Source organism: Gymnogyps californianus, chromosome 5 (genome assembly GCF_018139145.2).
Source record: "Gymnogyps californianus isolate 813 chromosome 5, ASM1813914v2, whole genome shotgun sequence".
Lineage (NCBI taxonomy): Eukaryota > Metazoa > Chordata > Aves > Accipitriformes > Cathartidae > Gymnogyps > Gymnogyps californianus.
This window is the reverse complement of record NC_059475.1, coordinates 37,916,395-37,933,520: the sequence shown is the minus strand read 5'-3', so window position 1 is coordinate 37,933,520 and position 17,126 is coordinate 37,916,395. Positions and strand designations below refer to the sequence as shown.

Genomic DNA, 17,126 nt, shown 5'->3' with positions numbered 1-17,126 from the left:
TTTTCAACAATGTGGTGGCAAAACCCACAAGCAGCATGCTTTACAGTACTACAGTAAAAAACATAGGACTTTTATGAATATTGACTCAAATTCACATTTAAAGAGGAAAGGCTACATGGAAGGTATTTTCAAATTAAGTTAGGCAATAACTTCATAATAAAAGAAAGAATAAATCTTAACAGAGAAGATGCTCAAGCAAACAAAACATGTACCAGAAAATTGTCTACAGCTACATGAATAAATGAACAAAACAAACAATATCAAAACCACAGACGGTGCCTGTGGATACTCGCTCACATCCACATGCATAAGAACTGTGATGGTAACTGTGGAGGAATTGTGTCTCTAAGCACGCAAAGACAGAGGTACTACATGAAAGGAAACTGCCACAGAAAATGAAAATCCAGGTTGTTTTTTTTTTACATTGCAAAACCAGACAACATAAATATATTTACCAAGCAGGACCTCAGTTCCTTCACAGACACTGAGACCTGGAATTCCTTCTACGTGATTGAAGTAATTTTTTTCAAGCAACTTGTTAATATAAGATAAATAAAACCAAAAACTAATGTGCATGTCAGAAATGGGTTTCATCCAAGTTTTGCCATCCTTGGCTTTCAAACAGGCCCTGTATGTGCAATGTTAAGTGGAAAAGTTCACTAAATTTCAAATTCGTACATATACTGTCTTTAGCCTAATTCTGTTTCTAAATCAGAATTATTTTTAAATTGCTGAACATACTACCAGTCTAGTAATCTGTTTAGCTCTTGGTTTTTATTAGCATTGTTTCTAGCAGTCTAGATTTGCTAAAATAAAGTTTCATCTTATTTTGTTGTTTCCAGGTATTAATAAAATTTCACTAGTATTACTTTTATACTCCTTTTGAAGTGTATATGATTGCAGGCAGGTTGCATGCATGTAAACAAAATTAACAGTTTGTTAGATACACAGTATTAATAAGAGAAATGCATATTAACCTACTAAATATACACTATGACACTAGGCTAAAACAGGTGAAGTTCTCAAGTTAAGATACATGTTTGTTCTATGTAAAACTTAACTGCATTTTAACTCAGAAATGTTCTAATTCATTCCTACAGATGTGCAATTGGATCCAAATGGGGCTGTTACTGAGGCTGCTGAGTCTATGCATGTCACTTAAATAAAATTCAAACCATGAAAAAAGTTTTGATAACATTTACAAAATTGACTTAAACATCTTAATGTATTTTTCCATTTAACTACAATACTGAATGCCAAAATGTTAATAGATAACTCTCTAAATATTCAAGATATTTAACAAGATATTTGAGGTTCCTTTCTCCCCATGCAATACAGCACATTAAAACCAATTTTACTATCGTAATTTATTCAAAGCTTGATTATGAGCAATAGCTGTGAGAAGAAATAACAGCATTGTTGATTCATATACAAGCATTTCACTTAACTACATTGGATAATAGCAGTGCTCCTAAAGGAGTATAAAAGCAAAGTGATTAGAAGTCATTACTGTTAATTAGCATTCACTTTACATTGATAGGGATGAACCTTTTCTGTGCTGAACAAGTGGAAAGCTTTTATCTGAAAGTCTGCCAAACCTGGTCAAGGTAGGCACTGAAATAAAGTGTCAGTGACCAGTAAGTTGAATTCAAGACAACAATAACAAAAAAGCAAAACAAAATCTAAGGATGTATCATCATCCAATTAGTGAGATTCAGTTTTTAAACAGGAAAAGGTTCGAAGGGAATGAGTAAAACTGGAAACTCATACTTCACATTCTGCAATCTCACTGATAAAGGGAGGAAATGTGTGTTTATCAAACTTGCTGTGAGTGCACGGTTCATTTGGCGTCCTGTAAACAATGCCTGGCTGCCCACTTCCAAATGCATGTGAGAATCTTGCAACCCAGAACATCATATTCAGCAGGCAAGGTCACGCTAGAGATGCCCTGGAAATGGGAAATTAGGAAAACCTGGCAATCAGAGGTTTAAAGCTGACCAGAACAAGCCCTCAGGCTTGCTTACCATCTTTCACCACCAGCCTGACTGTCTCTGCTTATTCAATATTAACACAACAAGACTGAGAGTGAGTGAAAACAACTCCACACACCTAACAGGGAGAAATACAGTGAGTTTTTTGTTTACATAAAGCTCAACATTTCTCACGGTAAGAAACTACCTCAAAGATGTTGCTCAAGATCCCCTTCTGGAAAAAAAATTGACCCTTCCTGAACAGTTCAGATGAGACATGGAGAATGACAGGCATCCTGTTGATTAAAAAATTTCCTTGTTCCCATCTCATTTTAAAATTCAAACAACAAAAAAAAAATATAAACAAACCCTGTCTTGTGAATGGAACAAGATACATAATTATTTTTACACTGCTTAAAGCACTGCCAACTATGCAATTACTTCTTACCCTCTTCCCTTAATTCACACTCTTATTCACTGCTGATGACAATGGTCATCCCCTACCTGGAGGAAGCTATGGAGCTCCGCTCCAGAATTAATTAAAAGAAAAAATAACAAGTCGATTAAAAAAAACCAAACCATTGAACATGATGAGTGCGAAGGGACATTTCAAATTCTCACAGATAAAAATCTAATTATAAAAGGTAGAGGAACTTAGTCTATGCCACATGAAAAACCACAGCAAATATTATGTCTCACAAAAAAAAATCTTACTTTATGAAGAAGCACAGTTATTTATTTCTTGTCAGTGTAGGTAGCCGTTTCATACGGCTTCTAAAAGTTCACATTTAACTTTCATGTCTAAAGGCAAAAAGAAATGTGCTAGGAGATAGGGTCTCCAAATGTTCATCTAATTAACACAAGTAGTAGAGGGCCCAAAAAATAAATTCCATTGTTTTATCTATCACTGTTCCCCCTAACTGGGCACTGAAGATTTTTTAGGATGTTTTTTCAATACTGATGTTATAATTTCACTTGCTGTACATAAATTCTGTGTTTCAATTGCCGAATGATATATAATCTATCAAAATATCAGGGGCACAGTATTCTTGATTTGCGATAATCTTAAAATATAGGGGGAAAAATTAAGGAGGAGTGATTATTTTGGAAATTCAGCATAAAGACAAATACCTCTTCCTATAATTTAATCTTTTTCAAAAATGTTGAGAAATATACCTTTGAGGTATTAATCTATATATCTACAAATAATTCAAATCGTAATAGGAAAAATAGCAGATTTTCTTTAACTGAAAACATGGGAAATGATGACTAGAACAGAACTGTTCTGCACACTTCTGAACTCTCTGAATCCCATTAGTGAGAGGGGGAAGCTACCTACTTTGTCTGAACTTATAAACTGCAAAAATAGTTTGGTGAACAGCATGCTGAGATCCTCAGATTACAGATTCTTGAAGTCAATCAGGATTCCATAACTAGTAATATTTAGATCTTTAAGACTCCTAAGAAAATCTGCAAACCTTATTTGTATGAGTTAAGAGTACCCTATCAGTCTTTATCATGTAAATACTACCACTGAAGTCATGGGGACTACGGAGAGCTGATTAAAATGGACACTTAAAAGCCAAATGACTATTTCTAAATACTTTACTGTTTCTTTTAAATGCATTTTATAACAGTGACGACAGTGAAGCAATGCCTGCAGTGGAATACTATGTTACATTTATTCATGTATTTTTCCTGATGGAAGCATCTAGATGTTTGGCTGTACAAAAGCCACAGAAAGTCAGTCATCAGACTGAATCAGAGAACTCATTTTACCCGTTGGCCACAGCAGCTAAATTCTGGAGAAGGGTGAAAGGAAGACTGTTTCCTTAGCATGGAAGACTATTAGCAATAACAAGGAACTGAAAGCTTTATCTTCTGTGAGGGAATTCATCCCTATCCAAAGGCCACAGAATAACCTTGTATTTCATTCATTCACCTCAAACCCTGAAGAACTGTTTCCTGAAGAACTCCAAGTCTTAGGGAGTTTCAGTGAATAACGATAGGACCTAAGTTACCTCTATTCCACTTGAACCTGTACAGCCAAAGTACTTTTGTCTGAGACAAAATATCATCTTAAATAACATCTAAAATTATACAGCTATTGCAATTTTAACTCTTAGATAAGAATATTTCCTGTCTTCAGTAAACATCAGTCTGGGTCCATCTCTAAAATTGTGATCCTGCCCTTAAAGAACAACTATTAAATACAGGAGTCACACTGTATTAATAAACTCTTTGTTGCCGTAACTAAAAACCATGTTACTTATTCTTAGTGACTGAGTTATAAGATCACTGCTCCAGAATGTGACAATATTTTAGAAAATAAATTTTCTTTCTTTCACCCTCCACGTTACTGATAAAATGAAACACTACCACAAGCAAAGGCTATTATTACTCAAATGTTCCATACATCCAATATATCCAACATCAATTCTTACTTTTCAGCTGATGATCAATGGATGATATAATAATTAATAATCCTTCAGTCCCGAGATCCAATATATTCATTTCTTTCAAGTGTACTCTTTGATTTTTTGTAAGCTTGCACGTTCTGAACCCACAAAGTGCATGACAGAAAGAACTCTGACAGAAATAACATGTTAAAACTGAAAATGCACTGAAAATTAACTTGCATGCCTTATAATAAACACAGGGAAATTTGTTACAAAGAAACTATAAATAGAGTCAGTTTTTTAAATACTAACTTCAAAAAAATCAAATAATGAAAAATGTTATTGAAAAAGATGAAAAAACAGCTAGAAGAAAAAGCATCAAGTTTTTATCAAGTTGAAGAATTCTACAAATTACTCCAGCAGTAGAAACTTACCAAATAAAGGCAAAGCCTTCACAGAGCAGAGGAGATAAAGGAAGAGATAAAGGAAGAAACTTGGAAGAGGGCAGAACTGTCTACTGAAACCCAGAACTGAAATAAATTATCTTGCATTGGTTTGTATAGTCTGGAAGCTGCTACAACCACTGCCCTAAACAAAAGTTGAGCCATAGTTCCATCAGATACAGAAAACAATCCAACATTCAACCCATCTAACACCACTTCTGTATGTGCTTGCATAAAACATCAATGTATTATTTGGACAAGATCATAATTACATTGAAAAAGGGAGAAAGCAGTTAAATATGTCTATATTGAGAATTATGTTGTAGGAAAGTTTCATAAAAACGCCTCCACGCTCCAGTCTTTCCAACCACTAAAGGAAAAGAAACACAGTTTTCCCACACATTTCCTCGTTTCAAAGACAGCGCCATGATAAAACCCTGAAGGATAAATCAGATAACTAAGAAACTCTAGTGCTTACATGCTTTGCTGGAAAAATCTCCAATACACAAAGTGACAAACGTGGACAAACAAGGGTATTGGTAATGCCTATTCAGTAACATGGAGAGTAGATTAAATTATTCCTTAGAGTTCAGGATTTACATGTCTCACAAAGTAAATATTCTACTATCAGGTGAGGACTGCACAGTAAGATACATTTAGACATCATATAAATACTCTGATATGTTTCACAATACATATTGAATACAGAATCTAAAACAGGGCATTAGGCAACTAAAAAATAAATATAAATTTCCTTCATATCTATCAATCATCTGAGTTTGTGACAACAAAATTAGCAGGTTTACAGTCATCGGCAGTCAATATCACTTTTTGAGTCCCATGAACTAGAACAGGACTGTCATCCTGGGTTTCCCAGCACTACAGGGGAATATTTAGCTTTTTAGAAATCTTGTTCTCATAACATTGTTTTTAAAAACATCAAACACTTTTGAATTCATATTAGTTTTTCAAATGTGTTTTAATTTTTTACTAAAGAAGTACTTGCAATACAAGCGTTCTTTATAAACGGGAAGTGAGGCACACTATATGATTTTGATCTAGACACACCTTTCCTGTATTGTTGGGCCCAAACCATTTGACAGAAAAACAGAGCTATGTTAGTTTGACCAGTGTTTTGAAATTACGTCCACTCAAGGATGCGTTTTGACAAGGCTTCCGCAGAATTCCTTCCCTCCCTTCAACAGAATGCAAATTGAGCTCTCTGTTTAAAACTATTAACATCTGGGGAAAAAAATTCCTAAAACAAAATCCTCAGTGATTAAGACTTACATAGGAAAGCTACAAAACTGCAGTTATTAAAAAATGTGAAAAAATCAAAATAGAAAGCTTTCGAAGTTACTGTTAACACACAAAAGAAAAATTTTCATGTCTTTTTCTTAAAACTAAAAAAACAAAGACTTACAGCTGCTGTAGTTTACGTCCCCCTGATAATTTTGCAATTATTCATCAGAATACGCAAGACTTCTACTGAAACTTTTGCACCAGAATTTCATAGATAGGTTTGACTGTAAAGACATGGTTATCCCAAGTCTAACATACAGGCGGTGTATTGTTCATATGTCTTTAAAATACCATATAGTGGAATTAATATTTCTATACAGGAAAGAAATAGTTATTTAGTTCCAGACAACTTGATAACATCTCTTTCAACTATAGTTATAATTATCATGTACAAACTTCCAAAGCAGAGGTTGTCAAGATTTAACATTAGTATTAATTTATGTCAGGCATCCATTTCTCCAAAGACAGCAAGAATCGAAAAGGAAGTATCATCTTAATTGCCACTAATCTGCCCATTTTTAATTAAATTGATCAGTAATTTATTATCTTACCCAGCAGCAGAAAGCTGTTAGTATGCAGCTTTAAGAGACAGCATACACTAGTCCTTCTAATTTCTAATACTATCATGGTTCAAAAATAATTTAAAACTGCTGTACCGTATTTCTTTCAATTCCTGTACTGCATGATATGCACATTCCATTTAAAACCTCCATGAAGCACTCCAGAGCATAATCATAGAATCACTTAGGCTTGAAAAGACCCTTAAGATCATGGAGTCCAACCGTAAACCTAACACTGCCAAGTCCACCACTAAACCATGTCCCTAAGTGCTACCTCCAGAGATGGTGACTCAACCACTTCTCTGGGCAGCCTGTTTCAATACTTGATAACCCTTTCAGTGAAGAAATTTTTCCTAATATCCAATCTAAACCTTCTCTGGTGCAACTTGAGGCCGTACAGCTGACATGCACTGTTCTCCCATTTCATAGTCTCATACTCCAACACAGGTGTGTGACCTTGATGTTACTTTAGAGGAACATGATTTCCCTGCCAAAAATGTTTAGAAGATGTAACATTTGACTCCAACATGGTTCAGGAAGCACTCTGCACTCAAACCACATTCTTAGGTCTTATCTGCAAGTTATTTTTTTTTTAAACTGAATAAAGAATAAGCCTGAAGCTTTTAGGTTCATGAATCTCAATTCTCATTTCAATGGAAGAAAGGGGGCTAGAAAATGTTCAATACCTGAATTGAAGACTACAAATATCTTTAGCTGAAGTTTCAGAAAGTAGTCTACCAGTTTGATCAATAAAATTAAATGTATATTTACTTTTTTTAAAATAGCAAGTAACATGATTTTCTGAACATTGTATTGTTTTAGTACTGTGCACTGCCGTCATTAACACAATTAACTGGAATAGACATAGAACGTTCACTCAAACTGTGTAAAACCTCTGGAGTGAATGAGAGGTTTTCTATTTATTTCAATGAGATCCGATTTAATTCCGGTGGAAAATAAAGTACTACATGAAACATTTTGGAAAAGAACGGAGAATAAATTTCAAGTGTTTTAGGAAATATGCTCATTATCTCCCTTTAATTGGCTTTATAGCTAAAAAGGATTGATACATGTTATTACTATTATGTGATATATTAGAATATAGTTACAGGACTACCAGAATCAAAACTATCATTGTAAAATATTCTGTAATACTTTGTGAATGATCTGCAACATACAAACAAATAACAGATTCTGGTTTACAGAGCATAAGAGTACACAAATGGAAATGTCTAGACATTACTTTCCATACATTGATAAATGCACAAAACCCAAAAGATCTCTCATCCCAGTAATCAAGCAATGCATTATTTCAAATATGAAACTACATAAACATTTTATTTATAGATAATTTTCACAATTATGTTTTTTGTAGTATATGCCGAGCAGCTATTACAGGTGTTTTTATTAAATACGAACATTGTTTTGGCTTGAAATGGGGATTAATAAGTCTGATTTACATTGGGAGAAAAAGGAATAAAGTTACGCTATATATTTACAGTGCCAGGAAGAACAAAGGAATAGAAATAAAACTTGTAAAAGTGTTCAGTTTTTTTTTCTCAAAGCTTTCCTTAAATACCTAAGTGGATCATTTACTTAAATTCATAAATGAGTTAAGCAATATAATTGTCCCAAATTATTTAGTTCTTTTCATTCAGCATACCTTAACAAGTTTCATGAGGTGGTAAAGGTCTTCAACCTCATCTTCCTGACACGTGGTGTACACCCTTCCAGTATTTACACTGGTACCCTTTATGAAACCACGATAGAGTGGCAAATCCAATGCATCAGCATATAGGTCAATGGCATGGTGTCCTACTGTCTGATACATATAGCTGTCCAATTCATCAGTCTGCCCTGCCACAATTAAGAAACAATCATATTAGGTACATTATTTCAACAATTACAGATAATCATAATACTACAAAGCACTGAGAAAATCTAAATGGTAGTATTTTTCGGTTCACAAACAGATGTTTGGTGACAATACCTCTATAAACATGGAAAGAAAAAAAAATAGATTTCTCCACCCAACAGACGTATGGAGACGAAGACATCTGTCACAAACATGCTGCCTGTTTGGAAACTGTGGTGTGTATTTTTTCTTTAGTATTCCTCCCTGCTTCATCCAAAAATCTCATAACGGTCCAATTCGGCTCCTATTTATATGGTAATTTTAATAGGAACACAGTTCAGAGGAACAAACCCAGATGCATTTCAACGTACTCAGAGCAAGAAATTTGGAATGCACTGCAACACTGAGAATAAGCAATAAGTTGTCAAAATTTCCAAAGACTTTACTGTTATCATGGTCATCAAGAAAGAAGAGGAGATTATTTGTGCTTAAGTAGAATAAAAGTAGACCGCTGTAACGTTTTGACATTGCTTAATATACAAAAAGAAAAGGAAATCTGTTACAATATCCAGGCCCTTTCTACTTTCACTCCTTTTTAAAAATTAAGCTTGAAATGAAATCAACTCTTTGCCGCTATTTCCTTAACTAAGTGAAAAAATTAACTGAATTTTCTTACATGCAGTTTGTAGCTAGCAGATAAGAAAAGAACAGCTAAAATGCAGACATTGTGGATTAGAATTAACTCTCAAACTATACGATAAACCGTTTACATATAAAATCTTTCAGGTAATTTTTCAAACAGATTGATAAAGCAAAACATCATTATTGGTGAAATCTCCACTTTATTTATTAAAAGCTAACACAGTTCACTATTTTAATGCTAATTTGTAATACTGGAACTTCTCTTAATTTGCACAGACACATCAAGCATCTCTGCTGTACACCTACGTAGCACATCTTTCAAAGAAAAAGGTCTGTAACATTGATCAAGATAACTAATTTGTGATGTAACAATTAGGTCATGTCACATTTGATGCCATATAACAGATACACTTTTGCTCAAAATGGACAAATCCAAACCCATAATCACAACTAACCAACCTAGACCAGAAGAGTTGATTTAAAAGAAACCCAGTGTTTTTCAACATACATGAATATGACAAGGTCTTTAAACTGATATTCAATTCAGAATACACAGTTTCTTTATTAATTGAGACTCTCCAGGCAACAGTGGTACAAGATAAAATAAAATGAATGGCATAGAATCCGCTATTGCCTGAAGCACCTCAATTAACTTTCCACAAAATTTCCAACTACACACTTAAAGAGAGCATTTTATGATTTTAATGACAATATTCTGCATTTCTGATGTGGATAAATTAAAGACAACATATTTCATCAAGATTAGAGAGGATTATGTCCTAGCTACCCAGAAAATAAATTGTTCCTATACTCTCTAGCATTTGTCAGTTCCGTCCGTGACTCATTTGTGATGGCAGCTCCCTTTTTCTTTCACTTTCTGTGTATCTTCCTACCATACAGTTACCAGATATCATACTCAATTGTTTAACATATGTTGAACAGTTAACCTATGTTAACATACTCCCCTACCAACTGGGAAACAACTCACTTCCTTTTCAAGTCTCACTTCAAGTTCAGTTTATGCTCTAGTCCAACACAGAAGTACTCAGCTCACCCTCTCACCTCACCACTGACTTAGACTACCTGAGTTTCTCCCATTCTCTTTCACAGAAATATGTCTAGGTGCAGCCTGTGAGGAACTGATCAGGAAAATGGTCCAAGCTAAAAGGAAGGAAAAAGGCAGGAAAAAGAAGTGCATCACAGTCAATTCCAATCCAGATCAGTTCCTCAATCCAGTTCACAAATGCTGGGCTAGAATAATGGAGGAAGATACGCAAGGCTGAAAACAAATGAGCAGCAGCAAAACTGCATATTTTTGGCAACTGGAATGGTTTATGCCAGTTTAAAGCATTTCTAGAAATACAGTGTTTTGTTTGATGATATCCTCTACCACCTTTTACTATTTGTGCTACTAAACTCACACAATCCCTTTGTTTACCACCAGGAATATTCATATTCTCCCTTTTTCAAATTGTCTAAGCTTTTATTTTACTAATCTTCATCTTCCTGTGTTTTTTTCCCCTTTGAGGAAAAATATGTTTAATACGTCTCCATAGCATTTTCTTTCTTCTACCTCTTTTAAGATTTTTAGATTGCACTTCAATATGCAAAACTATATAAAAACACATAAAGGACCTTAATTCAGGCACAGCTGTGCCTCCATTGTTTCTAATATTAAAAAAAAATCTCCTATAAGAAATGCGGCTTTCATACCTGTGTTTTCGGCAGGTCTTAAATTGGCTAGAGCAACAATCTGATGCCCAGCAGCAACACACTGCATCATATTATAACAGCTGTCCTTCCCACCACTGTAAGAAAAAGAAAATAGTGGCAGTTAAAAGTACTGATAAAAGTTTTAGCCCCTTATGACTTTTGTCTAAGTACTTAAAAATTAATATCATCAGAGCTGGTTATAAAGTTTTGAAATAAAAAAAAGCTTGCAAAATATTAGCAGTAGGACAAGGATGATTTCACCACACAACGTTTACTATATATGTATAGTGCCTACATACAGTATCCATAAAGCACATGTCCAGTTCTGTATCTTACTACTGATCTGAGAAGTTCCATGAAGAACAGCCACTTACACTTGTTACTTCAGAGCAAGGGCTGTCTTCTACCCCAGAGATGAATTACTCTGTACTCATTGCTAGCTAACTTGGATTAAAAAAACAGTATCTACTCCAGAGAGTTGCCAGCATTAGCAGTCTTTCTAAATGAAGACTGTCATGTTAGGAATAACATTTATCCTTCATGGCATACTTTGCCTAAAGTTTCAACATTTTAAACGTACTTCCCATTCTCAAAAGCTGTAGTTATTACAGGCAGTAGGTTCAGTTGACACTGCATTGGACATAGAAATTTTTTACTGCATATAACTGTAAACAAAAATAATTACTGCCAATTAAAAAAAAATAGAAAACCAAACAGAACAGTATTCTTCTCTGAGGCCAAGGGATGATATTCTAACACAGAGAATACAATTAATTTTTACGTTCATTCAAGATTTACTGGAACCTTTTCCACTATCAGTGAGGAAGGAATCCTGCTCTCCTGGTGTAACTGAAATATAGTATTTTTCATGGATTTTAATCACTATCAAAAGAAATATAGTCTAACAATAAAACTAAGAGTACTCTAGAATACACACTGCTTACAAAATCCACATTCAGACTCAGCCTTCAAACTACAACTGCAGGTGGAGATTCTGTGCAGCTTCTTTAAATGCCAAGGCACAAAAACCAGTCCAGGGCAAGAACTGGAACAGAGATCTAGACCAGCTCTGTAAAACTGTGTCTTGCCTTAGAGTCACTGAGACATGGACAGGAGAACAGATAGTACAAGCAGTCCTTGCTACAATAGACCGTCGGTTTCCTTGTGACCACACTATTACTAACAAACTTCTTCAGCATTTCCAACGTAAAGTTCCCACTTTTATCTAGCCCTCTATGCAAGAGCTTGAAAGTGCGTTACAGGAATGTAACCATACAGCTATTCCCCTCAATTTCTGCTTTTATCCATGCTAAAATTCTGTATGCTGACCTTAATTTGCTGTATAACTCAAACCTAAAGTAGAAATAGTATAAATAACATGGCATCCTTTCATACTCAATAGATTTCCATAAAGCAGTTGCTTAGGTTTCAGTGCTATAAAAGTAAATATAATAAATAGATTCCTAATTCGAGGTTCCATCTCTACCTGACATTATTCTCATGCATACCTACAACTTTCTTCTAACCTACATATGGACAAAAAAATTTTAAAAAATCATATGTTCATTAATTCTGGATACTGTGCTTGATAGCTTGAAAAAGTAGATCGTGTTCACTTCATAATGTGAAATTTCAGGCTTAACAGAATCATAATGAGACAAAGGCTCGAGACAAAGGCTCTTTTCTTTCTGAATGACTTCATTCTAAAAACTAAAAGCCTCCCACTAGTTCTGATTCCAACTCCAAACACAACTTCAGAAAAACAATTATATGACAGTAGATAATTGCCTATGCTGTTTGCAGCATTTCAGTATTTTTTATCAAAAATTAAAAGCACACTAGAATAAATCCATTAATCTTTTCAATTAATTTATCAAAACAACAACAAAAAAAGACACGTTAAGATGAGGCTACATTCAGATTTCCCACATTTGACCACCAATTACTTGATCGAAATTTGTAGAGTGCTCACTGGATCACATGCTACTGTACTGTTATTTATTTTCTTTATTACTGTTAGCACGGCCCTAAAAACTAACCGTACCAAGAAACAAAACGAAATGGTGCCTACCTACAAGGCCTTCTAATCTAGCTGTAAAACACATGACGGTTAAGACCAATGAGGCCAGACAGCCCATGCTGTGGGAGGAAGGTAGACTGGGCACAGTCCCAGCCTGGCTGTTGTCTAATAGATTGTAACACAACAAAGAAAGAAAAATAGCTTTAAGAAGAGAGATGAAGGCAGGTACTGAGGCAGCCAGGGGACTCCTCTCAATTCTCATCACACAAAAAAATCACAAGGCCTTTTTGTAGAAAACTGTACGAAGTCGGGCCACAGTCAAGGTTAGTTTTGACAATGTTGCAAGTATGTTAACAGCTAGGCTTATAAACAAACAAAATACCAGAAGAAAAAAAATATGGTAACCATAAAGATACGGGTCTATAAAAGACTTCTGGACAAAATTCCTTTCTATTGACAAGCGTAACCATTTACAGTAAGAAAATTCTAGAAGAATTAAAGAGTTGAAAAACATCGTATTTCAGGTTGAAGACTGGCTTTAAAATGTCTATGACTTAGCACAAAACACAATACAGGGTTTACTCCATAAATACCACCTTAAAGCAAGACTATCAACTTTAAGTGAGGCCAACATTTTAGAAGAAAAAGAAACAGGTTAAAGTAGTTTTATATATAATCCTGACCTTTTCAAAAGTAAGACACACTTTTCAAATACTTTTTTTTCCCTCTGATCTTTGAGGCTAGCTCTGTTACAAAGATTTCAGACACTTTGATGTCTCTTTAAAACTCTTCTTAAAACTATTACTGAAACTAAATCCATCCTTGTAAAATTGCCCATTAAAATAGCAATTGTGTCAGAAACCTGTTTTTAGGATTTTATTTCATCCTGCCTTTTAACACATTCCTCTGCTTAGAGAATATCAAAATAAATAAACCTGGAAGACAAAATCTTATCTATAAAATAAGAAAAAGCACCAAAGCTGATTTTCCTACTCTGTATTTAAGCAAATCTTGAAAAACGTAGATAACATTTGCTGTATTTTTTCCTCTTTGGGTGATGTTTGGAATGATTTGCAATTGTTGCAGCCAAACCCCAATTTCAACAAGGTCTGATATTAGACATTGCCTGAGAGAAATCAATACACTAAATGTTAAGACTTCAGTAAATAGTTAATGCACGCAAAATAAAAATACAGTGCTCACATCCGCACAATCCTTTTCCATTTACAGGTTTCTTAGCTTGTTATTTTTTAATTAACTATTATTTCTCAAGAAAAGAACACACCTGTCCTTGTTACAAAAAGAAAACGTTAATCTCTTTCTAAAAAAATACAACAAAGCCATTTACAGTACAAGAACTGCAGAAACTGCCAAAAAGCGGCGGGGGGGGGGGGAGGGGGGGGAGCAAATACAGCAGCCCCTGACAGGGCAGTGTCCAACTGCAACTATTTAAATGAGTGAGCTTCATCTTTTTAAAAATGAGCAAAATGAAATCTCTCTCAAGAGACACACTAGAAAAACCCATCGTTAAGAGTTCAGAAAATTTATCCGAAGAGAGCGTAAGACATTTGGAAAGGAAAAGCACCCGGCAATTCAACTGCAAGTGAGGAGCACTCCCCTTAACTGAAGGGCATGCGGCAGAGGCTCTGCACCCCCAGGGACGCAGCTGCTCCCCGCCGTCGCCTCCCCCCCGCACCACGCCGCCGGCGGCAGCTCAGGCGGCTCCGGGCCCTTTCGCCCCACCGCCCGGGCGGCCCGGCTCCCTCCGCGCTGGAGACGGGCTAACGGGGAGCAGCCGATCGGGGAAAATAATTTTGGGTGTTGTTTTTTGAGGTTTTTTTCGTAGTTTTGGTTTTGTTTTTTTTTTTTTTAAACAGACACTAGTATTTCTTGAGCGCCCCAGGAATAAGGGAAAAGCAGAAGGTAAATCGTTACAGCTTCACCCTGCCTACAGGCAGGGAACGCCTCACCCCGGCACTCAAACGCAGCCAGCCCGCGGGCAGCAGAGCGAGCCGGCAGCTGAGAACAAGACGCCGCCGGAGCCCGATCGCTCCGCGCAGGGGAGGGGGGGGCGGCAGGAAACGCACGGGCGGAAAGAGCCGGGGCAAGAGGGTCTGCCAGGCGGCGCTGGGGGGAGCGCGACCCCCGGGCTGCTCCCGGGGCGGGCAGGCGGGCTTGGCCTGGGCTCTCTCCGCGCCCTCCCGCCGCCGCCAGCCTCCGCCTGCGAGACGCCCCTCGCTCGCCCGCATGGGCGCTCCCTCAGCCCGTTACCTGATTAAAGCCACTACTCTCATGTTGCTCACGGGCCCGGGGGGCGGTAACGCTAACGGGGAGGTGCGTGACAGCTGCGAAACGCAGCGGGGAAAAAGCCCGGTCGTCCCGGCCACCCTGGGCCGCGCACGCTGCCGGCTCCTCCGTTGCTACCGCTACCGCTTGGCCGCCTCCCCTCAGTGGACCCTCCTCCCGGGGCAGGCCGGCAGACTGCCTGAGCAACCGGGCGGTACGGCAGGCCGCCGCTGCTCCGTGCCCGGGAGAGGCAGCCTGCCTTTGCCGCGGCCCTACGAGCCTGCCGAAGCGGCGGAGGCCGGGCACAGCCCAGATGAGGGCGGGGTGGAGGGCGCGGCCGCGGAGGCAGCGCGCGGGACGCCTATGGAGGGCAGGGCGGCCGCGCTGGTAGGCCCGGGCGGGCCGCCGGGGCTGCGGTGGGATCGCCCTAGCGTTCCTGCCGCCTTCCCCCGCCCGCCTTTTCCCTTCTTGTCTACTGCGAACAGCAACGGACCTGTTCTAAGCGATTGCTGTATAGGGAATGGGGCCGGCCGCGGGAGGTGGCCGGTCCGTCCCCTTCCCCTCGGGCGACTGCGGGGCGTAGTCGCGGCCCGGGGGAGGGAGGCCGGGAGGGCCCGCTGTGAGGGGAGGAAATGCCGCGAGGCTTCGGAAGTCGCCGCGGGCCAGTCGTAATCGGGGCTGCGGGAGCCGGAGCCCGGCGTGGGCGCTCCCAGCAGCTGCTCGGCGAACCGGGCGGCGCCAGCGGCTCGCCCGGCGGCGGGTGGCCCACCGGCCGGTTGCGGGGCGGGGGGCGAGAGAGCGGCGCTCCCTCAGCCGCTCCTCTCGACCCGCTGGGGGGCTGATGAAGGGGACCCCTTCCGACTCGCCGCAATGTCCCCCAGTAGCCCGTCTCGAGGTGTCGGAGCGGGAGGCGAGCAGGGAGGAAGAGCAGAGCAGACCTCCCGGCTGCCTCACTGAAGGCCTCCGTGCTTGCCTGCGAGCACAAAATGTCCACCTGACCCCCGGGCTCAGCTTCTGCAGACCAAAACTCTAATCTTGTCGTGTGATTCCGGTTTTGGGCCAATTTTCTGAGCTATCCCGCTCTTAAACATAGGACAGACACCACTACAGGTTTGCAGGCTGAATCAACGAAAAGCTTACCCAGGTGCCCAGTCTCTGAATCCAGACGCAATTTTATTTCTCCTAAGTAACAGAAGAAACCTGTGGGTTAGTTCTGCCGATGAAACAGTATTGCTAGACTAAGAGTCTTATACCATCAGATAAAACCATTGCTGGGGGTATCGTGGCAGTGTTTTGAGCAGCAGTCTGAGGGCCCACCGCTTTCCAGGCTTTGATTCAAAGGGCCTGTGGGTTCAAAACAGGGACAAGAAACCACGGGTGTTGGTCGCTCACCCTCGCTGGAGCCTGGTGTGCAGGGTCAGCGGGGACAAGCGCAGTGCCTCGGGGTGAGCCTCGGTGCTGCCCTGCTCAGTGTCTTCATCTGTGGTGCCACCACTGGTGCCTGCGATCCAACCTGTAAATTGGCAGTGACCAGGAACGCCAATTCATGGTTCCTGTTGAATTCAGTTGCAGCAACCAGTGCAGCTAACATAAAAGGCTTTGTTTCTCAGGGCTGGGATGAAGGGTATGCTTTATGCATTGTGAATGCTAACTTATCAGTCCGCTGTAACATGATATTATACAATGCTATGTAACAATCTGTACCAATCAGGCACAGCACAAGCCTCTGAAAAACAAGTTCCTTGCACACAAATTGTTGGATCTGAAGTTCCCAGGAAGAGAAAAGATGGAAGAAAATAGAGAAGAAAATATTCTAAGAAAAAGCATTTTGTTTACGGCAATAAATGTGCCAAAATAAATGCCTAGTGAGACAAATATATAAGAATTTTTATGTACAGCTCATGAAACAGTTTGAAAGACCACTTTTTTTTTTTTT

General features: G+C 38.7%; 1 protein-coding gene across 3 annotated transcripts in view; it reads right to left on the bottom strand.

Moving 5' to 3' along the window:
- Nucleotides 1–15,261, bottom strand: part of DPH6 (diphthamine biosynthesis 6) — a 217,084-nt gene extending 201,823 nt beyond the window's left edge. For all 3 annotated transcript variants that reach the window (XM_050898234.1, XM_050898233.1, XM_050898235.1), the window contains exons 1-3: nucleotides 15,176–15,261; nucleotides 10,885–10,979; nucleotides 8,338–8,531 (exon numbers count right to left, since the gene is read on the bottom strand). In XM_050898234.1, coding sequence (XP_050754191.1) covers nucleotides 8,338–8,531; nucleotides 10,885–10,979; nucleotides 15,176–15,198 — 312 coding nt within the window. In that variant the 5' untranslated portion in view covers nucleotides 15,199–15,261. The remainder of the gene's footprint in view (nucleotides 1–8,337; nucleotides 8,532–10,884; nucleotides 10,980–15,175) is intronic.
- Between the last annotated feature and the right edge of the window lie 1,865 nt (nucleotides 15,262–17,126).